General features: G+C 35.7%; 1 protein-coding gene and 1 long non-coding RNA gene across 8 annotated transcripts in view; one reads left to right on the top strand and one right to left on the bottom strand.

The window, feature by feature from the left end:
• Positions 1–25,914, bottom strand: part of PBX3 (PBX homeobox 3) — a 174,962-nt gene that overhangs the window by 19,356 nt on the left and 129,692 nt on the right. For all 7 annotated transcript variants that reach the window (XM_036412081.2, XM_036412083.2, XM_036412082.2 and 4 more), the window contains 3 exons: positions 21,772–22,013; positions 9,791–9,981; positions 6,754–6,889 (listed from right to left, as the gene is read on the bottom strand). In XM_036412081.2, the coding sequence (XP_036267974.1) occupies positions 6,754–6,889; positions 9,791–9,981; positions 21,772–22,013 (569 nt within the window). The remainder of the gene's footprint in view (positions 1–6,753; positions 6,890–9,790; positions 9,982–21,771; positions 22,014–25,914) is intronic.
• On the top strand, positions 5,716–22,447 carry LOC118704418. The gene is made up of 3 exons (XR_004983419.2): positions 5,716–5,941; positions 13,797–13,802; positions 22,433–22,447. It is a non-coding gene; the product is annotated as an uncharacterized LOC118704418 (long non-coding RNA).

Genomic DNA, 25,914 nt, shown 5'->3' with positions numbered 1-25,914 from the left:
TCGTTCTTTTACCCTCTTCCACTCCTGGGCACAGAGCTTAGCTAGGGCAAGTCATAAGCCTAGGCCATTGGATTGCCTCTGATCATATACCTCAATTCTTTATCTCTTATAATTCATTTCATAGCATTTATTACCATAACATTAGATTCATATCCAATTATTTACCCAATCTCCAAAATATCAGTTCTACCAATATTCAAATCCATCTCTATTTTCCACTCTCAGTGGCCTAATTTGAATCTTCACCACCTCTTGCCTGAATTATACCAATTATTTATGTAGTCACTTTCATCCTATTGGCTCCCCCTCAAATTGATCTTACAATTTGATGCTAGGATAATCTTTCATTCTAATCATATACCTCAACCCAGAATCCTTATCTCCCATAATTCATTTCATAGCACTTATCACCGTAACATAATAATTGCATATGTTATTATTTATAATTATATATCTCAATTATCCTTCTCTCCTCATTAGAATAAGCTCCACAAGGACAGAATCTCTATTGTACTCACTATGATATGTAGCATAGTAACCAGAAATCACTAGTTGCATAAATACCATTGAATAAATTAATGCAATATACACATGTAAACTGATCAACCTCAAAATTGCAGGCATCACTGCAGACATCTAAATATTTAAATATCATAATTGCAGACTTTCCCCAATCAAGCTCAAGCTTGACTTCTTATCTAAATCATTTCTTCAACATTCACTGAGTGTCTATGTGCTGTACATTGTGCTAGGTGTTTAGAATATAGTACTGAAAAATACCGTAGTCCCTATCAACATGGAATTCACCATCTATTAGGGGAACAGCATTAAACAATTCATTATTTAGTTATAATTGTGATAAATACTATCAAAAAAAGTATAAGAATCTATGAGAATATATAATGAAGAATATGAACTAGGAATATAAGTAAATCTTTCTTGAAGAACTGACATTTGAAATGAATGTTGAATAGTAATAAGATATCTATGTGTAGCGATGACAGGGTTAGACCATTCAAGGCAAGAGAAATAGCATAATAATTTTTATTGTTACATCTTCTTACTCTGTGGTAGGCATTCTGCTAGGTGGTCTACATATTTTATTGAACCAAATTTCCCATAACCCCATGAAATGCATGCTATTTTTTCCCAAATTATATATATGAGAAAATGAAACACAGTAAGTTAAATGACTTGCTCAAGGTCACAAAGCTAATAAGCTGACTTTCCTTAGCCTCTCAGTAGAACATAAACCCACAGGCACCTGTGCACTCTCCCAGGTTACTTTTGTATCCTGCCAGTAACATGTTTGTCTCCCCCAAGAGATTTGACAGAATTCCTAAGGCTAAAGAACCCTATCTTATTCAGCTTTGTTTGCCACAGTGCCCAGCACAATACCTAGCACACAACAGCCCTCAAGCTTCTAACCCAAGGAAGTCTCTGGTAGGAGATGAGAAGAGAGGAAAGTGAAGTCAGACTGTTTGTTCCCCTGACTCCCATACTGTAATACTGCCTTTACTTAGGTGTCAGTTACTGTTCTCCACACACCTCTATGTCTTGGTTGGGTAACAGAACCAAGCATTACTAGTATTATCCTTTGTGGTTTCCCTACACGCTTTCCATACTTCTGTCATAGTCACTTTATTAAACTCTCTTCAAAATATTCTAATTTAAGTGTGCCATCTGTTTTCTGCTGGGACCCCCCTCTCCCCCAATACATTGGCCTACTGGTCTGACATGTCTCATGGAAGCAAGGCCATGGAAAGGTGAGATGCAATGATCAGGGAGAGGCATAAGGGAAGACTGACGGGAATACTTACAAGGAAAAAAATAGGCAAAAGAAGGTGACAAGGACAAAACCCAGAAGGACCATGATTCTGATTATGGCTTCTTGTATGGTATAGAAAACCTCAAAAACTACACCTCAGGTGGAAACAGTCTCTATCTCTCCTTAATTTGGGTATCATGTTAAATGAGTATTTGAGATGCCCTTTAAAAAAGTCAATTGTAAAGTAAATATATACCTGACATCACTGGAGTAAGCTTTAGGGACCATGCTAATTATAGTGCTGATTGTAGAGAGCAAACAAACAAAAAAATCAGAGGCTTCCCTTGCTTTCTTTAAATCTTGCAGATATACTCAGTGTTGCAGCATCCTCAAAGCTCCCATCTTTTTACAACCAGCTCCTTTGTTCTCTACACGCTGTTTAATGATATCCCATCTCCACTAGGACACACAATCAGAGCCTTTATAGAACAGAGATCTGCAGCCTTCTTTTAAGACAGTGTGAAAGAACCACTTTAACAAAATAGCTGCCATTTTCCTTCAACTTGTCTCCAGTTTACCAATTGCATACTCACAGCACAATCTATTTCTGCCTTCCATCTACTGCCAAAGTAGCTGAAAAGGCCTTTATGGATAGCTGAAAAAGATACTGTAATTTGAGTCATCTTTTCCCCTGTTCTAATTATTATTTTAACAAGCTTCTTCTTATTTTAATACATTTTTTTAATAAGGAAATCTTACTTACAAATTTTAATTAGCTTACTGAATATTCACTGCTTTGGAATAAGTAGTTTAATGAGTAAGGAGATCTCAGACTACTAACTAGCCTGGAGTTTCTGAAGTAGCTAGGGGGGAATGAAGCAGCCTTCGTGATAGAAGTCCTGGCCTGTGCCTCACAAACCCGGACTCTGCAGCCAAGGCCTCAGGGACTGAGGAATCACACTGTCTCTTGCTGGAAAAAAGTAAAAATCACTTTCTTCCTTTTTATCAAGAACCTCTGTGTAAGAACCTCCAGCCCTCCTGAAGACCCGTGCCTCTTGTCAAATCATTAATCTCTCTGAACACTGGTCTCCTCATCTGTAAGGGTTTTAGGTACTTTCCTTCACAGCTGACTGCTTATAAAAGTTGGTCTTGTGCACCACTGTAAAGGCTCCAAATACCTTAGATGAATAAACGAATGAATGAAAGAATGAATTTTAATGCTGCCAACTAACCTTTTTACTGTTTCAAGTTCTCATCTGTTAAAAAAAAAACCACACACACAAAAAAAGCCAATCTTTTCTTTACAGTATATTTCAATTAGACTAGCAATGAAGAACAAGTTAATATTTTTCATTCTAAAAACTTCTAGCACAGAAAGTACAGCCAAAATTATTTAAATTCAAAAATGGAATCAGGAGAACAATGGAGATTTTTGTGACTTGTTAACTTGAATAATCAGTGCAAGTTAGCTCCATTCTAAAAAGTAAAGACATATTAATATCTGCTCCACTAACTAAGAATATGTGACAATTTAAGTATGATTCTTAGGCCTTACGACATTTGGAATAATTTCTTCTGTGAATTTCTAGGGTGTTACATAAAAGGGGAACTCCAGCTTAATCAAACCAAGCCTTAGGACAACAGAGATTTCAAATTCTGAGATCTGGCTATAATCTCATATTAAGGATCTTTATCTTTATAATATATTAGCATAAATTAATGTATGACTAATAAGATTTGTACATTTTTTTACTTACTTATGCCTATTTATATATTATAATGTACAGTAAATTTTTAAAACTACAATATATATTAATATGTCCAAAACCAAATTCCTATCTTTCTCTCCCCAAAACCTACTCCTCCCCAAACCTTCCCCAATACATTTCATGATAATTCCATCCTTCCACTGCTCAGGCCAAAAATTAGTCAACCTTTACTCTCCTTCTCTTACAGCCTAATCTAATCTACAATATCAGAAAACCTCTCGCTATCCCTTTCACAATTATCTGGAGTCCAGTCACCTCTCATCACCTCTACATCATCCTGGCCCAAGGCACCATCATCTTACTCTACATAGGCTGTGGCACTCTACCTGGTGCCTCTGCTTCTCCTTGCTCCCAGGGTCTATTGTTAATATAGCTGCCTTGGTTTGAGCCTGTTAAAACTTAAGCCAGATCATATGATTCCTCAGTTTTCCTTAAAAGCTCAAGTCATTACCATCATAAATAATAAAAGCCTAATATGCTAAGTGCCTGGTCGTTCACTCAACCAATCAAAGCATAATATGCTAATGATATGCTAAGGCCACTCAACTGCTCACTATGACGTGCACTGACCACCATGGGGCAGACAAGTGACCGGGTGACCAGTCACTATGACCTGCACTGACACTAGGGGGCAGACATTGGAATTCTAAATCAGAATGCTATTATAAGGGCCAGAAAACCAGGCTTGGCATCATCAGCTGGTATTCAGCATGAGACCAATTCTTTCACTAATTTTTGGGGAAATGCACACACTCCAGAAAACTCCACTTGACATAAATGCACGTTTAATTTCACCTGTCCTGTCTAATCCAGCAAATTATATTGTTACTTAGTATTTCAAGTGGCAATGAGTACTACATAACCCAGATAGTAATGTTTTATAAAATGCATGTTTTTATAAGCTGATGACTCAAATTGACTATATTCCATTTCAAACTGAGGACAACCCCCCAAAAAAAGAAAAAAAATCAAGGAATAACACTATATAGGACAATGACAATAACCAGTAAATAAAATCTTAATTATAAATCTAAGTTTGCTCTAAAGGTTCTATGGAAACTAATGCCAAGACAAGAACTGGATAACATCTTCAACCCAGCCCCTATTCCCTCAAATAACATTGACTTTCATTGGAATGTGAAGGGGATCTTTAGTATCTTGCCCTTCAGATGCACGAGTAGTATTTTTTTAGAAACTACTTAAAATTTTTTGTCTTATGTTACCTCTAGGAAACATTGAAATTTCTGGCAAGAGTCAGCTTTTCCTTAAGCTCCACTGCAAAAACAGGTTGGTAACTATTGCATATGCATGGTATAAAGAAATAATATTCAAATGAAAATCTATAAGCATCAATATGAATATTTAAATAAAACTGTATTTTCAAGCCAATACCAAGTGGATATACTTATTTTTAAAGGAAGTACAGTTGTTGCTCATCCCCAATGTAAATATCAAAATATCTGTTTAAAATGAAATGTATTTTTGTTAGATGATGACAACTAACTTCAGGGCTACAATTTATTAAAGACCTTTAAAACAAAATACAAACTGTGACAGAAATGAATTTAATTTTTCTGTCTAATGGATAACAAGGAAGCACAGAAATCATTGGGAATCAAATACCATAATAGCAAGGTTATCAAGAAATGACTTGGTGAATTCCTCAAAGCTTTCACCAAAGAGTTATATTAAATTAGTGTCCCAGGGCATGGATTCATGCATATTGAAAAGAAACTAATTAGAAGAAATATTTTAGTATTGCTATTCCCCTTTCTCTATAATAGAAGTGTCAACCAAATTCACGATCAACAATGACAGATTGAAACACAAGCATGCGATTGGTGTCAGCCAGAGCTTTATATGTATCGTGCATGTGTGAGTCAACTTAGCCTTTTATATATATAGAATAAACTTTCTTAATTGGAACTGCTTTCTGATTTAGCTAAACTTTTTCCAGCCCAATGAAGCACCCCAACTTCTCTTTCAGATAACTGTCAGCAACACAGCAGTAAATATCAATATGAAGAAGATTATTATTGTAGGTCACAGAAGGAGAACAAAGGGTAAAATATTTAACTGCAGGAGTACTTGACTATATTCTGTGCAGTGAGAAAACCTGAAGTTATTTTCAAGTTCCACCATTTCTTACTTCTTTTGAGTCAGGTCAAGTTTTCTAAACTTTCTAACTCTGTTTTCTGGTTAATGAAAAGAAAATAGGGTTCCACTGAGTCTCCTATCTACCTACTCCAGGACTTCTGTGAGAATCAAATGAGTTGAGGCATGTGAAAACACTTCATGAACATTTGGTTAAACTGTAAAATGTTTGCACCTGGCTATAAGTAAGTTGGGTTCCTGAGCTAAAGAAACTCCAAGGAGGCTAATCGCTAGGGGGAGGAAGCCAGGCGTTACTACGTGATGTCATTACCCGGCACCCACAGGGACTGTTTCCAGGTTGGGCTGCGGGCCAAATTTTGTGTCATGAGGTCTCTGCAGTGTTGGCTTGAGATTTGGTGGGGTGTTGCTCTGGGGTGGCGGCAGGGCCTGTGTCCCACTTGGGGGAAGCCTAGTGTTGGTTTGTTGGCGCCAGGTCCGTGGTGCCATTTATTTTTAAATGGTCAGTGTGCACTATGGCAGCTCCTGCATTGAGCACTGCCCCCTGGTGGTCAGTGCGCATCATAGCTATTGGTCGAACATACAGACACTTAGCCTTTATATATATATATATATATATATATATATATATATATATATACACACACACACACACACACACACACACACACACACACCGGTATATATATATATATATATATATATATATATATATATATATATATATATATATATATATATATTTCTTTTCAGCAACAAATAAATTGGTTTCTCATTGGAGGAAGCCTGGCCAGTCATCCAAATTGGGAAAAGCAGGACTACATGTCAATAAACTACCTCTTCCCATGGCATGTTTATGTCCTTTCTAGTGAAGATTTACACTAGGGTTGCAGGTGACTATTTTGTTTCCTTGACACTTAGGTTTAAAAACAATTTATCTAAATTTAAAAGCTTAAATAAAAATGTGGAAAAATATTATGTTTTCTTTATATCTTCTCTGATGACGGAAAATAAGGATATGTAATTTGGCAAGCATGCTCTGAGGAAAGAACAGGGTTTGTGAATTACTGGGGAACAACACAGACAGTCAGAGTCCTTGCTCACCTGGGACACTGTGATGCTGCATTTCTTGGCCAGCTCCTCTTTGGCTTCTTCACTGGGGTAGGGGTTGCTGAGGTGTGAGTAAAAATATTCATTCAAGATTTCTGTGGCTTGTTTACTGAAGTTACGCCTTTTTCGTCTATGACAAAAAACAAAAAGAATTGTAGTTATAATCAGCACTAACCAAAGAGAGATCTATTAATTAGGATCATACAAAAAAAAAAAAAAAAGTAGACTTCTATTTTTAAACATTCTTGGAATCTAATTTACTAATTTGGCATTATAAATTACACTCTTGGCATCCTCCAAAGCACTATCCGATGCATTTTAAGAATTAGAATGACTAAGATAAATACTAAAATGGTGTAGCACAACTATAACTTCATTCTTTAATTTAGTCAACAAGTATTTACTAAGAATCTAATATGTTTTAGATACTTTATAAAGATTCAGTTGGAACAAAACAGATAATATCTACCAGAGTGTTTAAAGGAGATCGGTGGGTTAAGGTGAAAAGTAGAAAGTTAGGGGGGGGGGGGAAGATATTAGACAAGTATCACAGAAATAAATAATTACAAATTGTGGTGACCATATCAAGTACGATGAGGGGAAAGCATAAGATATAATGAGAGTGTATCAGAGGGGAACCAAACAGATTATAGTGTCAGGAAAGGTTTCCTTGAAGGAGTGACATTTAATCTGAGACCTGGAAAATGTGCAGGAGTCAGTCAAAGAATTGAGGGAGGAGGATGAGTAAAGCAAACGGTCCTGCAACAAAAAGGGGGTGAAAAGTCCAAAGGGCTAAAGAAATCTAGATCACAGTAAACTTTAGAACATGTATGAGATGAATCTGGAAGGATAGGCAGGGCCAGATTATATAGGCTTAGTGAGCCCCATAAGAATTTTTGGTGGCAGTTTTTAAATTATTCTTCTTTAAAATCAGTACTTTTTAATGGAAACAACATGACCAAAAATCTGCCACAGAATTTTGAGACCCATTAAAATGACAAAATTTAATGAGAGAAAAAAAAAAGAATTTTTGGATTTTATTTTACTACACGGAAGCTACTAAAGATTTTATATCTTTTTTAAAAAATATTTGTTCTGACTGCTAAGAATAGTGGGAGGAGGCCATGAAAAAAAAGACATATATTTAAGGAGACAACTACAATGGTCAAATTGAGAGATGATGGTAACAGCATAAGGTAAGAGTAATGGGAATAAAGAGATTCAAGCTCTATTTGAAAGGTAAAAGCAATAGGACTTAATGATGACTTGGGAGGAGGGAAATGGGTAGAGAAAACAGAAAAGGAAAGTAAGGGAAAAAATACACCAGAGGTTTCTAGATTTGACTGTTTAAGCAACTACCTGGACTAAGGTAAGATTTGCTCACAGAGAAACACTACAGGAGGAAAGTATTTCTTTACTGGGAGAGGGGTGGCAGAGTGTCAGGAGATCAAGTATTTATTAACAATTTACATCAAATAGCAAAAATGCCATTTGTTATGAAGTTTTTAATGAATTTTAGCCTGAAAATTAGCATTTGTCAGACTTCACCTTAAATCAGATTCTCTAGTTACTAAAATATACTTTCCCCAAATAATCTTAATGATCTTCTCACTTGTGATATCCTACATGCAGAAAAGACAGAGTCAGTAGGCAGTTGTAAATGTGTAGACCCTTATGAGATCCGTCTAGTTACAATGATGCCGCTAACATGGGAGGTTAAGCATGTCATCTGTGGCTCAACATCAAGGAAGAGTCCAAGGAGCAAAAAACCTAGGTCTGATCCAAACATCTCAAGTTATCAAATCTATAATTTCTTATACTGTTTCCTAAGGGATGAAGAAGAGAATCAAGATCTATTTGGGGATTAAAATCAACAGGATTCGATGATGAATTGGATGGGGAGGTGGTAAGGAAAGACAGAGAAGGGGAGGAAGATATATACCAAGAACAGCAATTAGCATTTTTGCAGGAGTCATGTATGGCTTGAAAAGAAAACAAAGCCCTGACCTGGGGTACTCGGAGGCACACTCAGTAGGTGGTTGGTGAGCAGGGTGGAAAACTGTCAAGCCTACCTATAGCTACCTGGTCCACATAATGCTTACTGAGAAGAAGAGGGACTAAAGGTGATACAGGCATTTGCTAAACTAGGAGCAAATGGTAGTTAAATTAGGTGGCAGATGTTCCTTATCTGGCTCTAAGGAAGAGCTCTGGCATGAAGGACCATGCCACACACTTTGTTTTCCAGTTGAGAAGCTAACTTAGTTATTTTCTCTAATACTGTAAAACTTGAATGATAATTATCACCTGTCAGATTCCAAGGATGAGAAAGCCAAATGAAACAGAAACTCCTTTCCAAAGCTGAAGATTGATCACAAGCTTTAGCAATGCTCAAGAGGCAACCCTGCAGAGGCAGCATGCAGTAGCAACTTGACAATTCTTTTATTCTGTCACCTGGTAGGTCAAACACACCATATACAACTTACCACCTAATTCCTGTGAAAGTTGGCGAAAGCTTCAGGTAAAAGGGAAGTTTTCATCCTTACAGAAGAAACTCAGAGGCTTTCTCACTTGACTTGGAAAAACAGACTTTGGGGCTTTGTGGTCACCTCTATTAAATAAAATGCCACTTCCTTCTTAGGAGCATCAGTATTTCCTTACAATATACACAAGCAATGTAACATCAACAAATTCTTAGAAAACAAGCCTTTGTTAAAACAGAGTTACAGACTGAAAGTTATCCTTAAAAATACTTTTCAGTATCAGATTTCAAAGGCCACATATTCTAAGTCATTAGGAGAGCACTAATCCTATTTCCTGAGCTACCAAATTGGAAGCTAATACACTACCACTCCCAGATAAGAGGCTTGACAGCCCAGACACCCTGAGGCGAATTACCTGTCCATTGTAGAGAAGAGTTCTTACAGCCAAAATTAACAAAGTATCTAAAACCAACCAACCATTTTTATAGGAAATAATTTAAAAGGAGTAAAAAGGGAGGAAAGCCACACAATAGATTTGTGGCCTTACATACCTGGCATCAAGGAACCTTGATCTTAAAATCATAACTGCTTCACAAGTGCTTTGTTTGAGCTGCATCTGAATGGAACTAAATTTCCGGTGGATGATGCCCACCATTCTTTCAATCTCTTTTGGAGAAATGGGTCTTGTTCTGCTCTGCTCTCGGAGAAGGTTCATCACGTGTGTAGTGAATTCATTACATGCCTGGAAGGGAGGAAAAACCACTCTTTAGAGACCTGGTATTTTACATGATCACATCCAGACATGAACTCATCTGAATTTCTACCTCATTTGCAGTTGCCGATGGCATGATGTAGTAGGTAGGGTAAGATGAAAACTGAGACACTGGTGAAACGGCAGCGGTAGTTAGAGCAACGAGAATTCTGAAAATGAATGGCCAGACATGCAAGGGAGACACTGCACTCCACTGTCCTTCCACTGACCCTTGTCCTAGTTCCAAAATGAGGTGTTCCCAGTGGGGGGATGCTCTCTACTAACTCTTATCGATAAATGTTTATTGTTAATACTAAGCACCTTCTAATTTCATTGAGGTTTTACATATATTCAACAAATGTTTACTGAAGGACTATATGAAGATCAAACTCTTCTAAGTGCTATTAAGGGACACAGAAATGAGCAAGACATAGACCTGGCCTCCAGTGTGATAAAATATGTAACAAAATTAATTTTCAAACAAGGCAGGCTGTGCAAGGTGTCACAGGGAGCTAGGAATATGTGCTTCCTATGTTCAAAGGAGGGAGTGTTCTCATCTGGAGGCAGCGATCATGGCAGGTTGCATGGCACAAGTGACAGTGGGGCTTTAAAGAACAGGTAAGATTTTTGAAGGTAAAGATAGAAATCAGGAGAAATTCCAGACACAAGGAAAACTGGACATAGTAGTATGTGGCAAGTTCAGAGGAACCGAGAAACTATGTAGAGAAGAAGGGATTCAGGTTTGTGATAGCATATAAAGGCCTGGAATGACAAGCATGTCAATGTCTTAGTATAAACTAGCTGTGGTGTAGGCACTATTAGTGGACAAGAGCCATTCCTGGAAGATGGGCAAGGCAGCTCAATTCTTTTGGTGAGAGGCAAATCCTGATGGGATTTGGGTCTTAACCAACCAGGTTTTAGTTCACAATCCTCAGCCCCCATCTCTATCAGTTCACCTAACACTGAAAGCCAGCACTGCCTAGGTAAATAAAGCATCAGTCCTTGAATAAAAAGAGCATCTTCTGGCATTTTCGTTAAAAGAATTCTGCAACTTACTGCACAGATGCCCTAGATAGGGCAAGCAGACAGAACAATCACTGATCACAGCAAGACACAATCTGAAGCTATTCGGGTCTAGTAATAATTAATGTCGTTTTTAAACATTCGTTTAAAATCTTGCTTGGTGTTGACTTGTATTGACATAACCTTCAAACACGTGGTATCTACAGAACGTGTGAAGTGCAATTAACAAGTTTTGCTTGAAAAAGTTTGTGTTTGGTTTGTTTTTTGTTGCAAAACTAGGGCTAAGAAGATGGTGGATGAAGAGCATATTCGGCACTGCATGCTTTACGAGTTCCAATTAGGAAGAAAAGCAAGTGAGGCTGCAAAAAACATCTGTAGTGCTCTTGGTCAAGATGCAGTTAGCGCCAGAAAATGCCAGCGTTGGTTTGAGAAATTTCGCGAGGGAAATTTTTCGTTAGGTGACAAGAGTGGTCGAGGCCGTGTGTCCAATTTTGATCAAGAAGCTCTTCAAGCTCTTTTGGTGCAAAATCCTCAAATTACCCAACAAGAGCTTGCGACAACTTTAAATTGTTCACAAAAACAATTTCCAATCAATTGCGTGCACTTGGCAAAGTCCAAAAGTTTGGAAAATGGGTTCCTCATGAGTTGACCGACAACAACCGTAATCAAAGAGTCACAATTTGCAGTTCGCTCCTCTCTCGTCAAAACCGTTTGCCGTTTTTAGAGCAAATTGTTACCGGAGATGAACAATGGGTGCTGTATGTTAATTTGAAAAGGTGGCCTAAATGGTTGGACAAAAATGAGGCTCCGCAGCCCACGCCAAAACCTGACTTGCATGCGAAAAAAGTGATGTTGTGTGTTTGGTGGAATTTTAAAGGAATTCTTCATTATGAACTTTTACCATCTACCCAAACCATAACAAGTGCAGTGTATAGTGCCCAATTGGAAAGGTTAGCCCAAGCTTTAAGAGAAAAAGAACCCGTGGTGATTAATTGGAAGAGCGTAATTCTTCACCACGATAACGCACGACCGCATACTGCAAGAATCACTGCTGAAAAACTGCGCCAGTTGGAATGGGAAGTTCTCCCTCAACCTGCATATTCTCCTGATATTGCCACTTCCGATTACCATTTGTTTCGTTCTTTGCAAAACTTTCTTCTTGGAAAAAAATTTAATAATGAAGAATGCCTCAAAAATGCACTTACCAAATTTTTCGCATCAAAATCACAAGACTTTTACAACAGAGGGATTAAAATGCTTCCTGAGCGTTGGGCACAAGTAGTAGAAAACAACGGCAACTATATTGTTGATTAAATTTTGTTGTATTGTTTAAATAAATTCTATTTAAAAAAGTATTAGAAAACGACATTAATTATTACTAGACCTAATATAATAATGGGTCTTCCCTACAGACACCCTGAACATTGTTCATATCCAGCACATGATGATTTCTGTAACTGCTCATTAGAGAACTAACCTTTCAAGTACACCGAGTGTTTCAATTTCTCTAAGCTTTTACAGGGCTTTTCTATAAATATTTCTAAAGTAAGGTAAAAGGAGTCTTGCTTACCAGTTAGGTAAAGTTTTTCATATGTTTTACTTCTTAAGAAATGTGAAATTCCTTGTGAGTAGTGGCATCATGCTATACTTATGGAAATCTTCATAATGTAGAACTGTGTAATATACACCGTAGGCATCCAATAAACATCTATTGATTGGTGGGTTTTTGTATTACAACTCAAGAACAATGTTAATAGCCTTAAATATATTATCCCTAAAATATAAGAGAATAGTTCTTAACCCACATTCCATGGAGAAGTTTAGAATGTCCATGACTCCCTGAAATCATATACAAGTTGTATGCACATGTGTATTTCCTGAAGGGACAATATGTGGAGTTTTTGTTTGTTTTCATTTTGGATTCTTAGACAGTCTAACTAAAAAAAGGCTGAGAATTATTGTCCTAGATTATGACAAAATTATATTAAGGATCTTTGCAACTCTAAAACTAGAAGTTCTTTCCATCTTTAAGGAAACCAAAATAAAAGTAAATTTAAGATTTTCCCTGTTCTACTGTCATTGTAAATGATCTTATGCAGAGCTAAAAAGAAGTGGTTGAGCTGCAAAGAAATATGTCTATTTTTTCTTGCACTTGCCCTAAAGAGATGTTCATGTAATTTCACAATTATTTAATTTCAGAAACTCCATCCCTTAATTTTATCATCAGTAAAATGAAAAAAATTAAACTAGAACTGTTTCCCCAAACTGGGAAATGTTCTATCCTTCTATAGCTAGTTCCAGAAAATGTTCATATATGGCCAATAATACAATATGTTTGCGCAATCAATATTAAGCAATATTTAAAAAGTCTCTTTTTTTATTTTTGCAGGACTCCTCAGTACTTCTATAGTGATAGCCAATTGCATAGTAAATCTTCAAAGGGGAATGGTATACCCAACTTTTCCCAAGTAAATATGATCACAAAATATGAGCACTATTCTCTAGAGTAGTGTTATCCAACAGAAATATATTAAGACCCACATATAAAATGTTAAGTTCTCTAAGTAGCCATGTTAAAAAGAAAGGAATCAGGTGAAACTAATTTTAACATTTTATTTAACTCAACATATTAAAAATATTAACATTTAAACACATAATTATAGTAAAAACTCTTAATGAGGCATGCTATATTGTTTTTTCATACACTTGAAATCTAGCATGTATAATATTTTATATGTATAATATTTCGCAGTTCAGGCTGACCAGATTTCAGGGCTCAATAGTTACATGTGACTAGTGGCAACTATTGGACAGCACTATAGCATCTTGCAGACCAATGTGCTATTAAAAACTCTTTGAAAAACAGTAATCTATGTAATCTTTGATGTTTCTTTTTTCTCTTGTCTTTGCCATGCATTCATATAAACACTCATACATACACACAAACACACACAAAAAAACAGATTCACTTAGGAATGTCCTTAATGAAACAAGAGAAATTATGCATTTTATTGTATCTTAACACTTGACTAAGACTTTAATATTCTGTGTGATAAATGGAAAGTACATAAAAAGTACTTCTCTGCATATGGATGGATAGTTATCCCCAGAAAAGGCACTTGTGTGATTAAGTTGTGAATAAAGCTGCTTTTTTTAATTATTATTATTTGAAAGCAAAATAGACATATTATGATTATTCAGACTTGGGTGTTTGGCAGATGTTTTCTCAAAAATGAACCCAGTGAGCCTTTCATGCCAAACATCTGATACCAGTTATGCCAGTGGTGAAATTTGAATTTCGAAGTTAATATTATAATTTTAAAAGATCTACACCCACCACTGTGAGCCTGACAGTTTCTAGACTTTCTGATAGTTTGGTACTGATTCCCAATGTGCCATTGACGGTATTGAAATGGCAACCTTTTGGCGAATGGGATGATGCACCAAAAGATTGCAGGCTGGATCCCTGGTAGAGGGCATGCAGGAGGCAGTTGATGGATGCTATACTTTCATATCAATGTTTCTCTCTTCCCCTCTCTTCCTCGTTCTAAAAATCAATGAACTATTGTTATTTTTAAAAGCTACTAATATATTCCTCCCTTTTCCAGTGATGTATCTGTGTGAGGCCAGATATTCTTCATATAATGTTCTTTAAGCACATGACTGACGGCAGAAGTACACTTGAGAATCCAGGTGACTTCTATGAAGTCCAACACCAAAGAATTTTGAAAAAAATGTAAAAAAACGTGCCATTCTTCTCACTTAAGTTGGTGGGTTTTTTTGTTTTGTTTTTGTTGTGTGTGTTTTTTTTGGGGGGGGGGTGTTAAAAATGTTATTTAAGTTAACATAATAGCTTATTGTGGTTTTTTTTTAAATTAATACTTCTAATTTGTGGTATAATAAATATTGATAGATAGATGTAACCAACCAAGTGAAAGCTCTTAAGGGGTCTCCAATACTTTTTAAGAATCTAAGTCCTAAGACCAAAAAGTTTGAGAACTGCTGTACTAGACTACGGAAGCATTTCTTATTTGTATATATAACACTTCTAATTCCTACAAACTAGCTCACACATTATAACAGACATCTATGACATGGCGTATGTCTTGATAAATAATTCAAGACTCCTGAATGATACCTGCAATGTTAGCTCTCCTCGTATTTCGCTGGCTGTATTTTAATGTCTCCAGAATGAATGTTTGTTTGCCTATGGTTTCTAAGAAGCAGTCAAAGGCTCATGTGGACAACAAAAAACAGGTTAAGAGTAAAAAGTTTCTGCTTGTAAGAACTCATAATTTCTAAAGCATTTGCTGAATGTCTCACAACTTATTAAGTGAAGTCATCTATGAATGCAAATGCTGATTAGCAATTTGGCAATAGCCCAACATTCACAGAATTCACATAGCTTTTCTTTAAACCAGTAGTTCATACATGATTAATTAGAACATCTCATTTATGTAGTGTGCACTTTAGCTCATTACTCTAAGTAAAATTCGTTAAGTATTTACATTTAGATAATTAAAATCTGGGTACACCCTTAAGAAAGATGCATACACTTTAGGCAAAGTGATTTTTTTCCCCTTTATACCACTGAAAGTAAATTACAGCCTCATTTACAGCCTCATCTGTACCAGTTTCAGAGCACAACATAGTACTGCCTCATTTCCTATTCCTTAAAAGGTAACATTTTAAAAATATAAATGCAGTAAGAATGATCAAATGACTGCAGAGTTTTAAAGGGCCACCCAACCACATATTAGCATCAATGCTGTTTATAATGTGGGATGCTCATTTCAAACATTTATCATATCTACCATGACTATGTTACTAAAATAGACATTGGAGTCCTTGAATTTTGTAATTTAGAATAATAGCAGAAATCTTTTTCTTTTAATCCAGCTGCTGAAAACTATCTGATGTATTTTTTGTGTGTATCTTAAAGCATACATTGCAATAACAGTTAAATGAACATAAAGTACTGAAGGCCTCATGTAAGAAAAATAGTTTCAATCTATTATTATTATTTTTAATTTCAGCAAGGAAGGGAGAGGGAGAGAAAGATAGAAATATCAATAATGAAAGAGAATCATTGATTGGTTGCCTCCTGCATGCCCCACACTGGGGATCAAGCCTGTAACCTGGGCATGTGCTCTTGACCGGAATCAAACCTGGGACCCTTTAGTCTACACGCCAACGCTCTATCCACTGAGCCAAATCGGCTAGGGCTTAATCAGCTCTTACTCTGAGACTTTTTGCCATTTGTTCCTTTCTTCTTAAAAATTCAAACCTAATAATAAATGAGAACTTGCAATATTTTTTCAAAACTATTTTCAGTAATATCATTTTTACTTAGTAAAACTGTCTTCTCAATATTCATGCCTATTTGGTTTACACTCAAAGTTTTCAGTGTTTTGTTGTTTTGTGGTAATGCTAGTTTCCGTTGTGAATTCAATTTCTTGTCTGTGGGTTCAGACCATTTAATATAAAAACATAAAACCAAACAAAGAGCAAGCACTAATTTTTTGAGCAAGTTTTTAAATGGTTCAGTGATCAGATCTAAAAACTGAATTGGTCTTTTGTAACCATCTAGAGAAGCTAATTGTGGACAACAGATCATAATACCACCTATTGTAAATTCACTTTACAAGAAAGAATAAATCTCTATTAAAAAGTCAATGCCTCTCAAATTTGCATGCATCCATTTTCTAGATGTTTTTATAACCTTACAAGCAACTCTAGTCTAATATTATAGATTTGTATTTATGAAATGTTTATTATTAAATCAACAAATTTTTCACTTAAAGATTCTTTTGCTAAGCCAACTAGAATGAAACCAATATGCAAAGATGAAATATCTATTGTACTGCAACACTTCTAACCTAATTACATAGTTTAGGGACCTATCTCATGAGAGTTCTATAAGGATTATATTATATATGTATGTTAAGTTATTTGCATAGAGTCTATAACATAATTAATACTTAATAAATGACAGTTATTATTGACAATGAAAATGGCAAGTTAATGAAATTCATATGTGTGTGTTAATTCTATAAGCAATTCCCTTCTCTGATTACTTAACATATAATTCTGACTTGCCATTGCCTGAATACAAACACTGCTTCCAAACAAGTTTAATAAAAAAGAGTAGTATTCAAATACAAAACAATTCATTCACTAATCAAGCATATGGTCAAAGATACCTCTGGTACATAGAATCAATAAATTAGAAACTTGGAGGGGGGAAAGTGAGTACTCAAACACTACTTCCTTCCAGTCAAGGAAAAGACCCAGCATGAATACCGGCAAGAAGTGAAACCCTCCCCTTGGAACAATGACTAACAAAGCCTTGCTTGGGAAAATAAAACACAAAGTTTACATCAGGTAATAAACTTTTGTCTTTCCTGCTTAACTATTAAAAATAAATAGCAAAATGCGATTAGGAGTTTGCAGGCTAGACAAACTCTAATATAATAACGTCAGCATTTTTTAAGCTGATAAAAATGAAGTTTCTTTACAAGCAAAGCAGATTTTGCCAGGAGAGGTAAGTACATAATGCTGAGATCCTCAAAGAGCCCAAGGCCATTCCTTTCCACTGGTTTAGGTTCCACACTCATTTTCCATTCCCCCAACAATCCTCAGTAATCTGAAAGTCCTCTAGTAAATAAACAATGTCTGATTGGTCTTGAGCACATTCAGTGTAGTGTTTGGTTCCAATGCTCTACCTGATTTGAGGTGAATTCATTTGACATCTGTGAACTCAGAAAGCAGGTTCCCAGATGCTTGTGGAGGGTTGGTACCCTTATAACACTTTCGCCTTCGGCAAAAATGTATTTCAATATAATTATAGTAGATAGCTTTCAATATGTCATCTCTATTATAGCAGCTATAAATTATGAAGTGAATTGCCTGTGTACAAGCATTTCTTCTGGTACAAGCAAAGTGGGAGAGCTGCACAGGGCATGATATATCTTTTCTGTTTTAACTGAGAACAAATGTCTAAGTCAAATTTCATTTGCAAATACCAATGTGTCCATTTCCCTTTGGTAGAGAGGTGAAGGAACCAAGGCGGCCTTCAATTCTTAAAAACAGGCTTCTCAGAACCCTTGGTTAAAATTCTTTAAGAATTCACCTATTCTAATAGTTCAGCCTTTAATCGTAAGAGCTTATTTGAAAGGTAATGTAAAAGCATTTTTCAAAACTTCTAACTAATTCACGAGAAGACAAATAAGCAATCAGGTTTTTGTCCAACTAAAGAGGGAGGCAATGCACCCAAGACAAGTAGTATGACAATTGCTGCAAGCTCTGGAAAATTGTCATATTTCTATTTGGTGTCCGGATCAACAAGAGAGAAGTAAAATAGTTTTGTTTCCTTTGGGGGTGGTAATCATATTCAAGAATCTCATTCTAATATACGTTCTATTATTTATACTATATTCTAATATTTAGCCAAATATTTCAAAAGGGTTTATAAGTGAATTTAGATGATTGTCACTAAAAATAATTACATCTAAGCCTATGTAATGGGGACATATAATCAAAAGACATTTTATAGAGAAAAAAAAGAAAAGAGGACAGTATATTAAAGGTAGCCATTCCTTAAACACACATAAAACAAAGCCTTACAGCTTGGATTTAATTCTGCTCAAACTGTAGCTCTAGTCTGCTTAGCTTTGTAAATGTGGCTATGTTTATAAGGCACTTTAATTTATGGCAGTGGTAGTGTGTGTTAATTTTATGGCAATCTAAATCTAAACAGGCTTCAGATACATTTTCATTACAGCTTCATTGCAAAACACAGTAGAGTGAATAGCTCTTGATTCCAATGTGGTTTATTTCTTTTAATAAAAGACTCAACACAATTTTCGGATGAAGTTTCTGCCTTACTTAACATATATGTTCTTCCTATTTACTAATAAGCCTTCCATCATTCAGAATACCCATGTTCACTTTTAGGAGGAAAAATATAATTTCTGCAAAGTGATTAGAATAGTTGTGTTTTATATTTTCATCTCTACTCTGATCCCATTCCAAATGCAATCCAACATGGGCAAATCAGAAACAAACAAACAACCAGAATGTACCTGAATTATTTTCCAATTCGACATAAATAGCAGCATAATTCGATGAAAAAGGCAGTCAAATTGTCAGAAACAGATTTCAGTGCCTGATTCTAACACTAACTAGATGTATGACACTGGACAGACAACTTAACCTGAGTCTCATTTTCTCATCTGTAAAATGGAAATTATAATACCATCTACTTTAGAAATGTCACCACTTCACCTCAGTTCTACTTAGGCCATAGCAATTTCAAAAGATATCCCTGAAAGGTTTACTCCAGATAAGGACCTGTATTTCAAAGATTTAAAAAGAAAAAGAAAAAAGAAAAGTTGACTATCTTATGTTAAAACTCACAGAAGAGCTATAAAAGCCATCCCAAAGACAACTCAAGAGAATTAAATGCCACTGATATTTCTAAAATAATTCAGAACCCACAGAAAATTGCTGAGCTAAAATTCTGTCGAATCAGCCAACTAGTCACCATATTCAATTTATTTATTTGTCCTTAATACTGCAATGACTTTACTTATCTATATTTTTTTCCTTCTGAAAGTGCTAAAAATGAGAAAAGAAACAGACATCTAAGTAGTTATTAGGCTAATAAATATATCTAACAATAAGGTTCATGACTATATTCTAACTCATTATTTCCCAATATAATCTTTAACCCAAAAATACTTAGTGCAGATTAATTATAAAGAACTTGTATATATATGTGTATTTTCAAAGCACAAAAAAAACACACAAAAAAGCCCAAACCCTTTGACACTGCCTGACTGATGCCTGCCTCACCCAACTTCCAACAGGGCTACAGAAAGGAAATAAGGAGGACAATGTGAGGAGATATGGCAGGAGACAGTAAGGAATCATCTTAATTCCTCAGCCAAAAAAGTAGAGCCATTGGCCCAATACTATAGATCTTTTCCTGCAAGGTGCCTGGTGGTGTTTCTTTAGTAAGTACAGATAGATATATTTAACATAAAGTTATGCAATTAGGATATTGCTACAAATCAGAGCCATTTCTACTGTTTATGCTCAGGGCAATCTTTTCAACCATGACTTATTTTGTTTACTCTCAATTATTTATATGTCAAATCAGAAAGTTCCATTTTTTTATGCACATACAAAATATAATTTTTCTAAAATTCTTATTTGCACATTTTCCACTAAAAATTATTCCTATATATGAGACTAGAGATGGTTTGAGATCCCAGAAAGTCCTATTCAGAAAAAAATGCATAATAGCTTATAAGATTAATTTATATTGTATTTTAACATAGAACTACATAAATCTTTCTACCCTCCCTAAAAACACATTCACCTCTGGGACAGAATGCAGCATTTGCTTAATACCACCACAGCCAGCATATTAGAGAAGGCAATGAAAAAAACTAACATATACAACTGAAACTATACAGGGAACTTAGAAGATAAATCAGTATTAAAACTGGCCAGGACTGCCACATTACATTAAGGTGTTTGGACTTTAAGACATATCTGACTACATAGTGAAGTATTTATGGGTGAAATGGTATGGTGTCTAAGACTGCTTTAAAATACCCCACACACACACACAAAAAAGGGGGGGGGGGTGAGGGAAAGATAGACAAAATAAGACTGACAAAATGTTAATATATATTTATCTGGGTGATAAATAGGCAATTCCTTATTTTAGATTTAACTATAAAATAGCCAATTGACAACTGCTTTTTGACCTAAAAACTTGGCAATTTATAGGATTTGACTTAATAATATTCTCTTTATTTGGGGATACATTTAAACATTTCCATATAATGTTTTCTTTAATTACCTTCCAGTGAAAATCCCTCAAACTACAGGTTTCTAGGCTTAAACTAACAACTAAAATAAGTTCAAAATGAACTATCAACATTTTACCTTCTTTCATTGAATCTAAGAGTTACTTCTTTTCCTCCACATTTTAATATCTCTGAAGTTTGGAACCATTTCACAACCAATGTTATAGTTAAATTGGGCAGTGTTAATTTTTTCTTGTGGTACATAAAGCAATAATACATCTTAAAAACAAAGTATCTTAGACTCAATGAAATATGGTTAATAAAATGGCTGAGAATAGAATTTTTAATCAGCAATAGCATACTCTCTAATCAGGAATTTCGCACACAATGGCTAGTATTCCCTGGCCCAGGTTAATTATCTTGGGTGGTCTCCTCAGAGAGACTGGCCAGAACCTGCTTACTTTGTGAAGTTAGCTCCCTCCCTACAGCCTGGCACAATTCATAAGAATCCCTAGGAGGATTCTGGAACTCCCAGCACAGGAGGAAAATCTCACTCTGCAGTGCTTCCCTTTAAAAGCCATCACAGCTATGAACAAGGCCAGTGCATAAATGTTAATGATACAAAGCTATGAAGAGCACAAAAAGGTGAGTTTGGAGAGGAAGGATGGTTGTGGGTGAGGTAGTAAGGGCACATGAATGTGAGGAATGAATATAGCTAAAACAAGTAGATGGGATAAAATAGCTTAGCTTCACCTCTGAAACCTCAAAGGGACTTCGTTTCATGAATCCAACAATTCACTTAGATTTTAGCATTGACCTTATTTATTTTGTTCTTTGTGTTAACACCTACCCCTCACAGCCCTCAGAATTGGTTAGCGCAGTCTAATAGCAGAGCAATAGAGGTTTGTGCAGGACTATGAGAGTGGCGGCTGCTGACCTGTTCATATTTCTCCAGTTCTGTGTGATAGATTTGTCTGATCTGGGTCAATTTGGCTCTGTAATCTGAGTGTTCAATAGAGTTATCTGAAGAACCTCCAGAGGCTGCCGCGGCTGCAGCTGCTGCCGCCGATCCCCCACCTTTCTCAGGACCTGAAACCCCTTCTGCCAAAAGCATATTGTCCAGTCTCATTAGCTGGGGATCGGGAGGGTCCTCCTCCTGGGCTCCTCTGATGCTGAGACCTTCAAGGAGAGAGAGACAGAGAGAGAATAAGCGAGAAACAGGACAAACAGTGTATTTTATTTATTTGAGAAAATGTTCAAACAACATCAGTGCACTATAAATCATGGAGCATTTCATTGTTCACACTTTATCAATAAGCCTAAGTATGGAAATTCTTTTCACGATAATATTGACATGCATCCCAAAATTTCTAAGATCACCCCTTCTCAATTTACCCCAGATTGGATCCTCTGGATCCTTAAAAAAAGGTAGCCTTGAGTTCCTGACATCCACTCTTCCCAGATTTAGGTGATTTAAGAATAAAATGTGAAGAGGGTTAAAAATTTTGGACTTTGAGAAAGAAAAAACATCATCCAAGGATATAAAACCCAATGAAAGAAATATGGTTGTTCTGTTTCTCTATACAGCTAAATAACAGATTTTAAAATCTCATAGAATAATTAATTCACAAGCTATACCCAAAAATTAAAAAATAAGCAGGATCAGATGAGCTTCTCCATTATGTAATTTCAGGGGGAGAAGAGAAATACATACATGATGAGGTAATTAGCTATGCTTTAAAATATATATATATATATATATATATATATATATATATATATATATATATTTATATATATATATACACACACACAATATATATATATAATTTTTTTTAATTAAATGCCTTGTTTAACCAATTGTCAACAAACTATAAAACCAGGACACTAATAAATACAGTATTAAAAATGTACCATCAACATGGCAATACGGTGCCGGGCACAATAGTCTCAATCTAATTTTGCTTTTATATAAAGAACTTCCTAAGTGATGCCCAGTCAGCACCTCATCGGAGCACTATAGATCACAGCTGACAATCCGTAGGTTTAATCAGGTCACACAGGCTTTCTGCCAAGATGTTTTCAACAACACCGAAGACAAAGTTTTAAAATAATTATCATGGTATAAAAAAGCACTGGAGTCACGACAGCTCAAAATCCCATTTTCATTAATGTGTAACGTAATCTAAACTCTCCCAGCCCGTTAAGCTCTGGAAACCTGTCTAAAAGTGGGTTCTTCACAAGGCATCCTGGGGAAGGAGGGGAAGGAAGCTGGCGTCTTGCATGTCTGCATTTGGATTCTGCCTTTTGCGTCTGTGTCTGTTGTTTATCCACAGTGGTGCACACTCTGTGTCTGGTGTGACTTACATGACAGTAACATCTATAAGCTGCCAAGTACTCAGCTGAGCACCAGCTCTGCAATTTTATGTGCTAACCTAAAACTATCATCAATTCTTTAAAGAACAGATTCCATTCCTAGATGTCCTGAATTACGCCCACAGCAGGAGAGAGCTCTTGGTTGTCTTAACTCAAATGCACAACTTTAATTTCCTCCCTCAAAACACTTTAAAGCTGTCACTTTCATTTAAAAATATACTTCAGAATAATTTCAACTGGGTAATAAAACTAACTCAAAATAATTTAAAATTATGTCTGTTGCCTGGAGAGGAAAACAAATAAGGTATGGAAACTATAATACACTAAGACAATAATTCATTTACAGAACCAAAAGTTAGGAGCCCCTTAAATAAGATAAAATCAGTATCAGTACATTGCTGATCATTAAAGCTATTTCTTCTAGATCTGGAAGAAACTACCAAATATTGGTTACACTGGTATTTTTAACATCTTTCACTTTCTTTTCTTCCAATTCATTTTACTAGATGGTAGAATCTCAAGGCCCAGACACATGTAGTCCCACATACCGTTTTTTGTGCCTTTGATATGCCGTGAGGACTCACTGAGCTACCTCTTATCTGACACTTCAGGCTGTTTCACTTTCTATTATTCATTTGGGAGTTCCTTACATTTCTCCTTTTTAAATTAAACTTTTGCTCACATTTTTGTGTTTGTTGGTTCTATATATATATATATACATACACACACACACACACACACACACACGTACAGATAATAGTGCTTCTCCTGGAAATGGGTTTCATTTACCTTCAAAGTTTCTTGGGTTTCTAGTTTTACCCTTGTACTTATATTTATTCATCTTTTCTTATGGACATTTGGGGAGGTTCTTTAATAGTAGATCAACATCCATAGACAAAATTTTTACACTTCCCTGCACGTGTGTGGGACACAAGAGAAGATGCTCAATGGCTAATACACAAGAAAGCAGGGAGACAGAAGAAGGAAATTCGTCAGGAAGAAATGCAAGACACAAATTAATTAGCCATCTATTGCACTTCCATATGTACCTAATATGCATATAAACCAACACCACCATACCAATTGGAAGCAACTCTTAAACTCAATAGTAGTAAACACAAAAAAATAATTATAAGTACGTCTTGTGACAAATAATATCTCTTTTAAAATCATAAGTAAATCAACACTTCAGTGGTTGCTTCAAATACAGGAAGAATATTTTAATGTAATCTTTCTGTATTTGCTTTATAAATTATGTACATCAAATCTAATCAGAAAAATCATTTCCTGACAAAAAGTTCACACTCCTATAGATGAGAAGTCAGAGTCACACATAGATTCCAATCATAACACCTACTCCCCTAGGCACCTATAAACATTTTAATGAACCTAAGTTTGCAAGGGGCAGAATGAATAGAACTATGTGGTTTTCAAAAGATCTTGATATCTTCAAACTAAAACTTGGTAAAACAATAACTTGAAAAATGGTCATTCTTATTTTTAATCCAAAACGTATACATTTATAAAGATTTATAAAGCTATACATCTAGGCTTGGTTATCACAGAATTATGAAGTTTAAAAACAAAAACAAAAAACCGCCCTATTTGCAATCTACTTATAACCACAACATTCATTTCAGTATCCCTAAGATTTAGACAAATCATACAAACACAGTAAAACATTGTTTAACAATGAACTTGGCTTTGTTATAAGCCCATAGTTTTTGCATATCTTTCAGCAAATCCTAATTAGCTGTCTTTCAACATGCTGTGCACCTGCCCCACAGATAATGGGAAAGAGCATCTGCATAGATGACTGCATTCGGAGGGCAATAAATAAATTACGGGTCAAAATTATTACAAAGCTTCCTCCAAATAAACGCATACCCTTCACAATACTAAGCTGCAGATGTGAAAAGTACCTAAAGCCCACTCAAATGGTATGATTATGGGGCTGTTGGAGTTTAATAATCTGACTGTAATTCAGGCATTTTCAACAGCTCATTAAGGGTTCATTAATATATAGGCAAGCTTTTGAATTATAAATAAGCAGATTAGAAATCTGCAGTGGCTGAACTGTACAGTAGTAGCCTCTCTAGCAGAACAACACTGTAACACGACGAAGGCTTGACCTGAGAAAATGAGGTGCAAATACAGGGCTTCGCAGCTCCCTCATTTCAAAGACCAACCCCACTGGATCATGAGTAACTTCTGCTCATCCAGGACTGAAGAGTGGCTGCTGCAAATGCGTGCCACACATGGCCATGAATTAGGCACTAATTAAGATCTAGCCCAACAATATTTCCACAATCAGAGAAGATGCACAATATCCACAGTAATGATAAAGAAAAGTTACTGCATCATTTTTACTTTGTAAACAGTACATTATTTAGGCCTGCTGTGAAACAAAAAGCTATTATGGAAACTTGAGTTGTCTGATTTCCCCCCCTAATGAGCATGCCATAAAACTAGGTCTCAAATTATTCATAGGCCTAAGCCTTTGAAATCTTTATAATTTTGTTCTCTGATGGACTTCCTCTTGATTCACTTAACTGCCATACTAGTCTTAGGAAAATGTTTAGCAGTATCATGTAAAGCAAGGCCTGATCAGATATTTTTGGCAGGCCCTGAATTCTTGACTGCTGTGAAACCAGTGCCAATTCTAATATTTTCTGGCATGTGTGTGTGTTTTAATTGTCCATAG

Source organism: Pipistrellus kuhlii, unplaced genomic scaffold, assembly GCF_014108245.1.
Source record: "Pipistrellus kuhlii isolate mPipKuh1 unplaced genomic scaffold, mPipKuh1.p scaffold_m20_p_43, whole genome shotgun sequence".
NCBI lineage: Eukaryota > Metazoa > Chordata > Mammalia > Chiroptera > Vespertilionidae > Pipistrellus > Pipistrellus kuhlii.
Note: the sequence above shows the minus strand (reverse complement) of the source record. Positions and strands in the feature narration are given on the sequence as shown.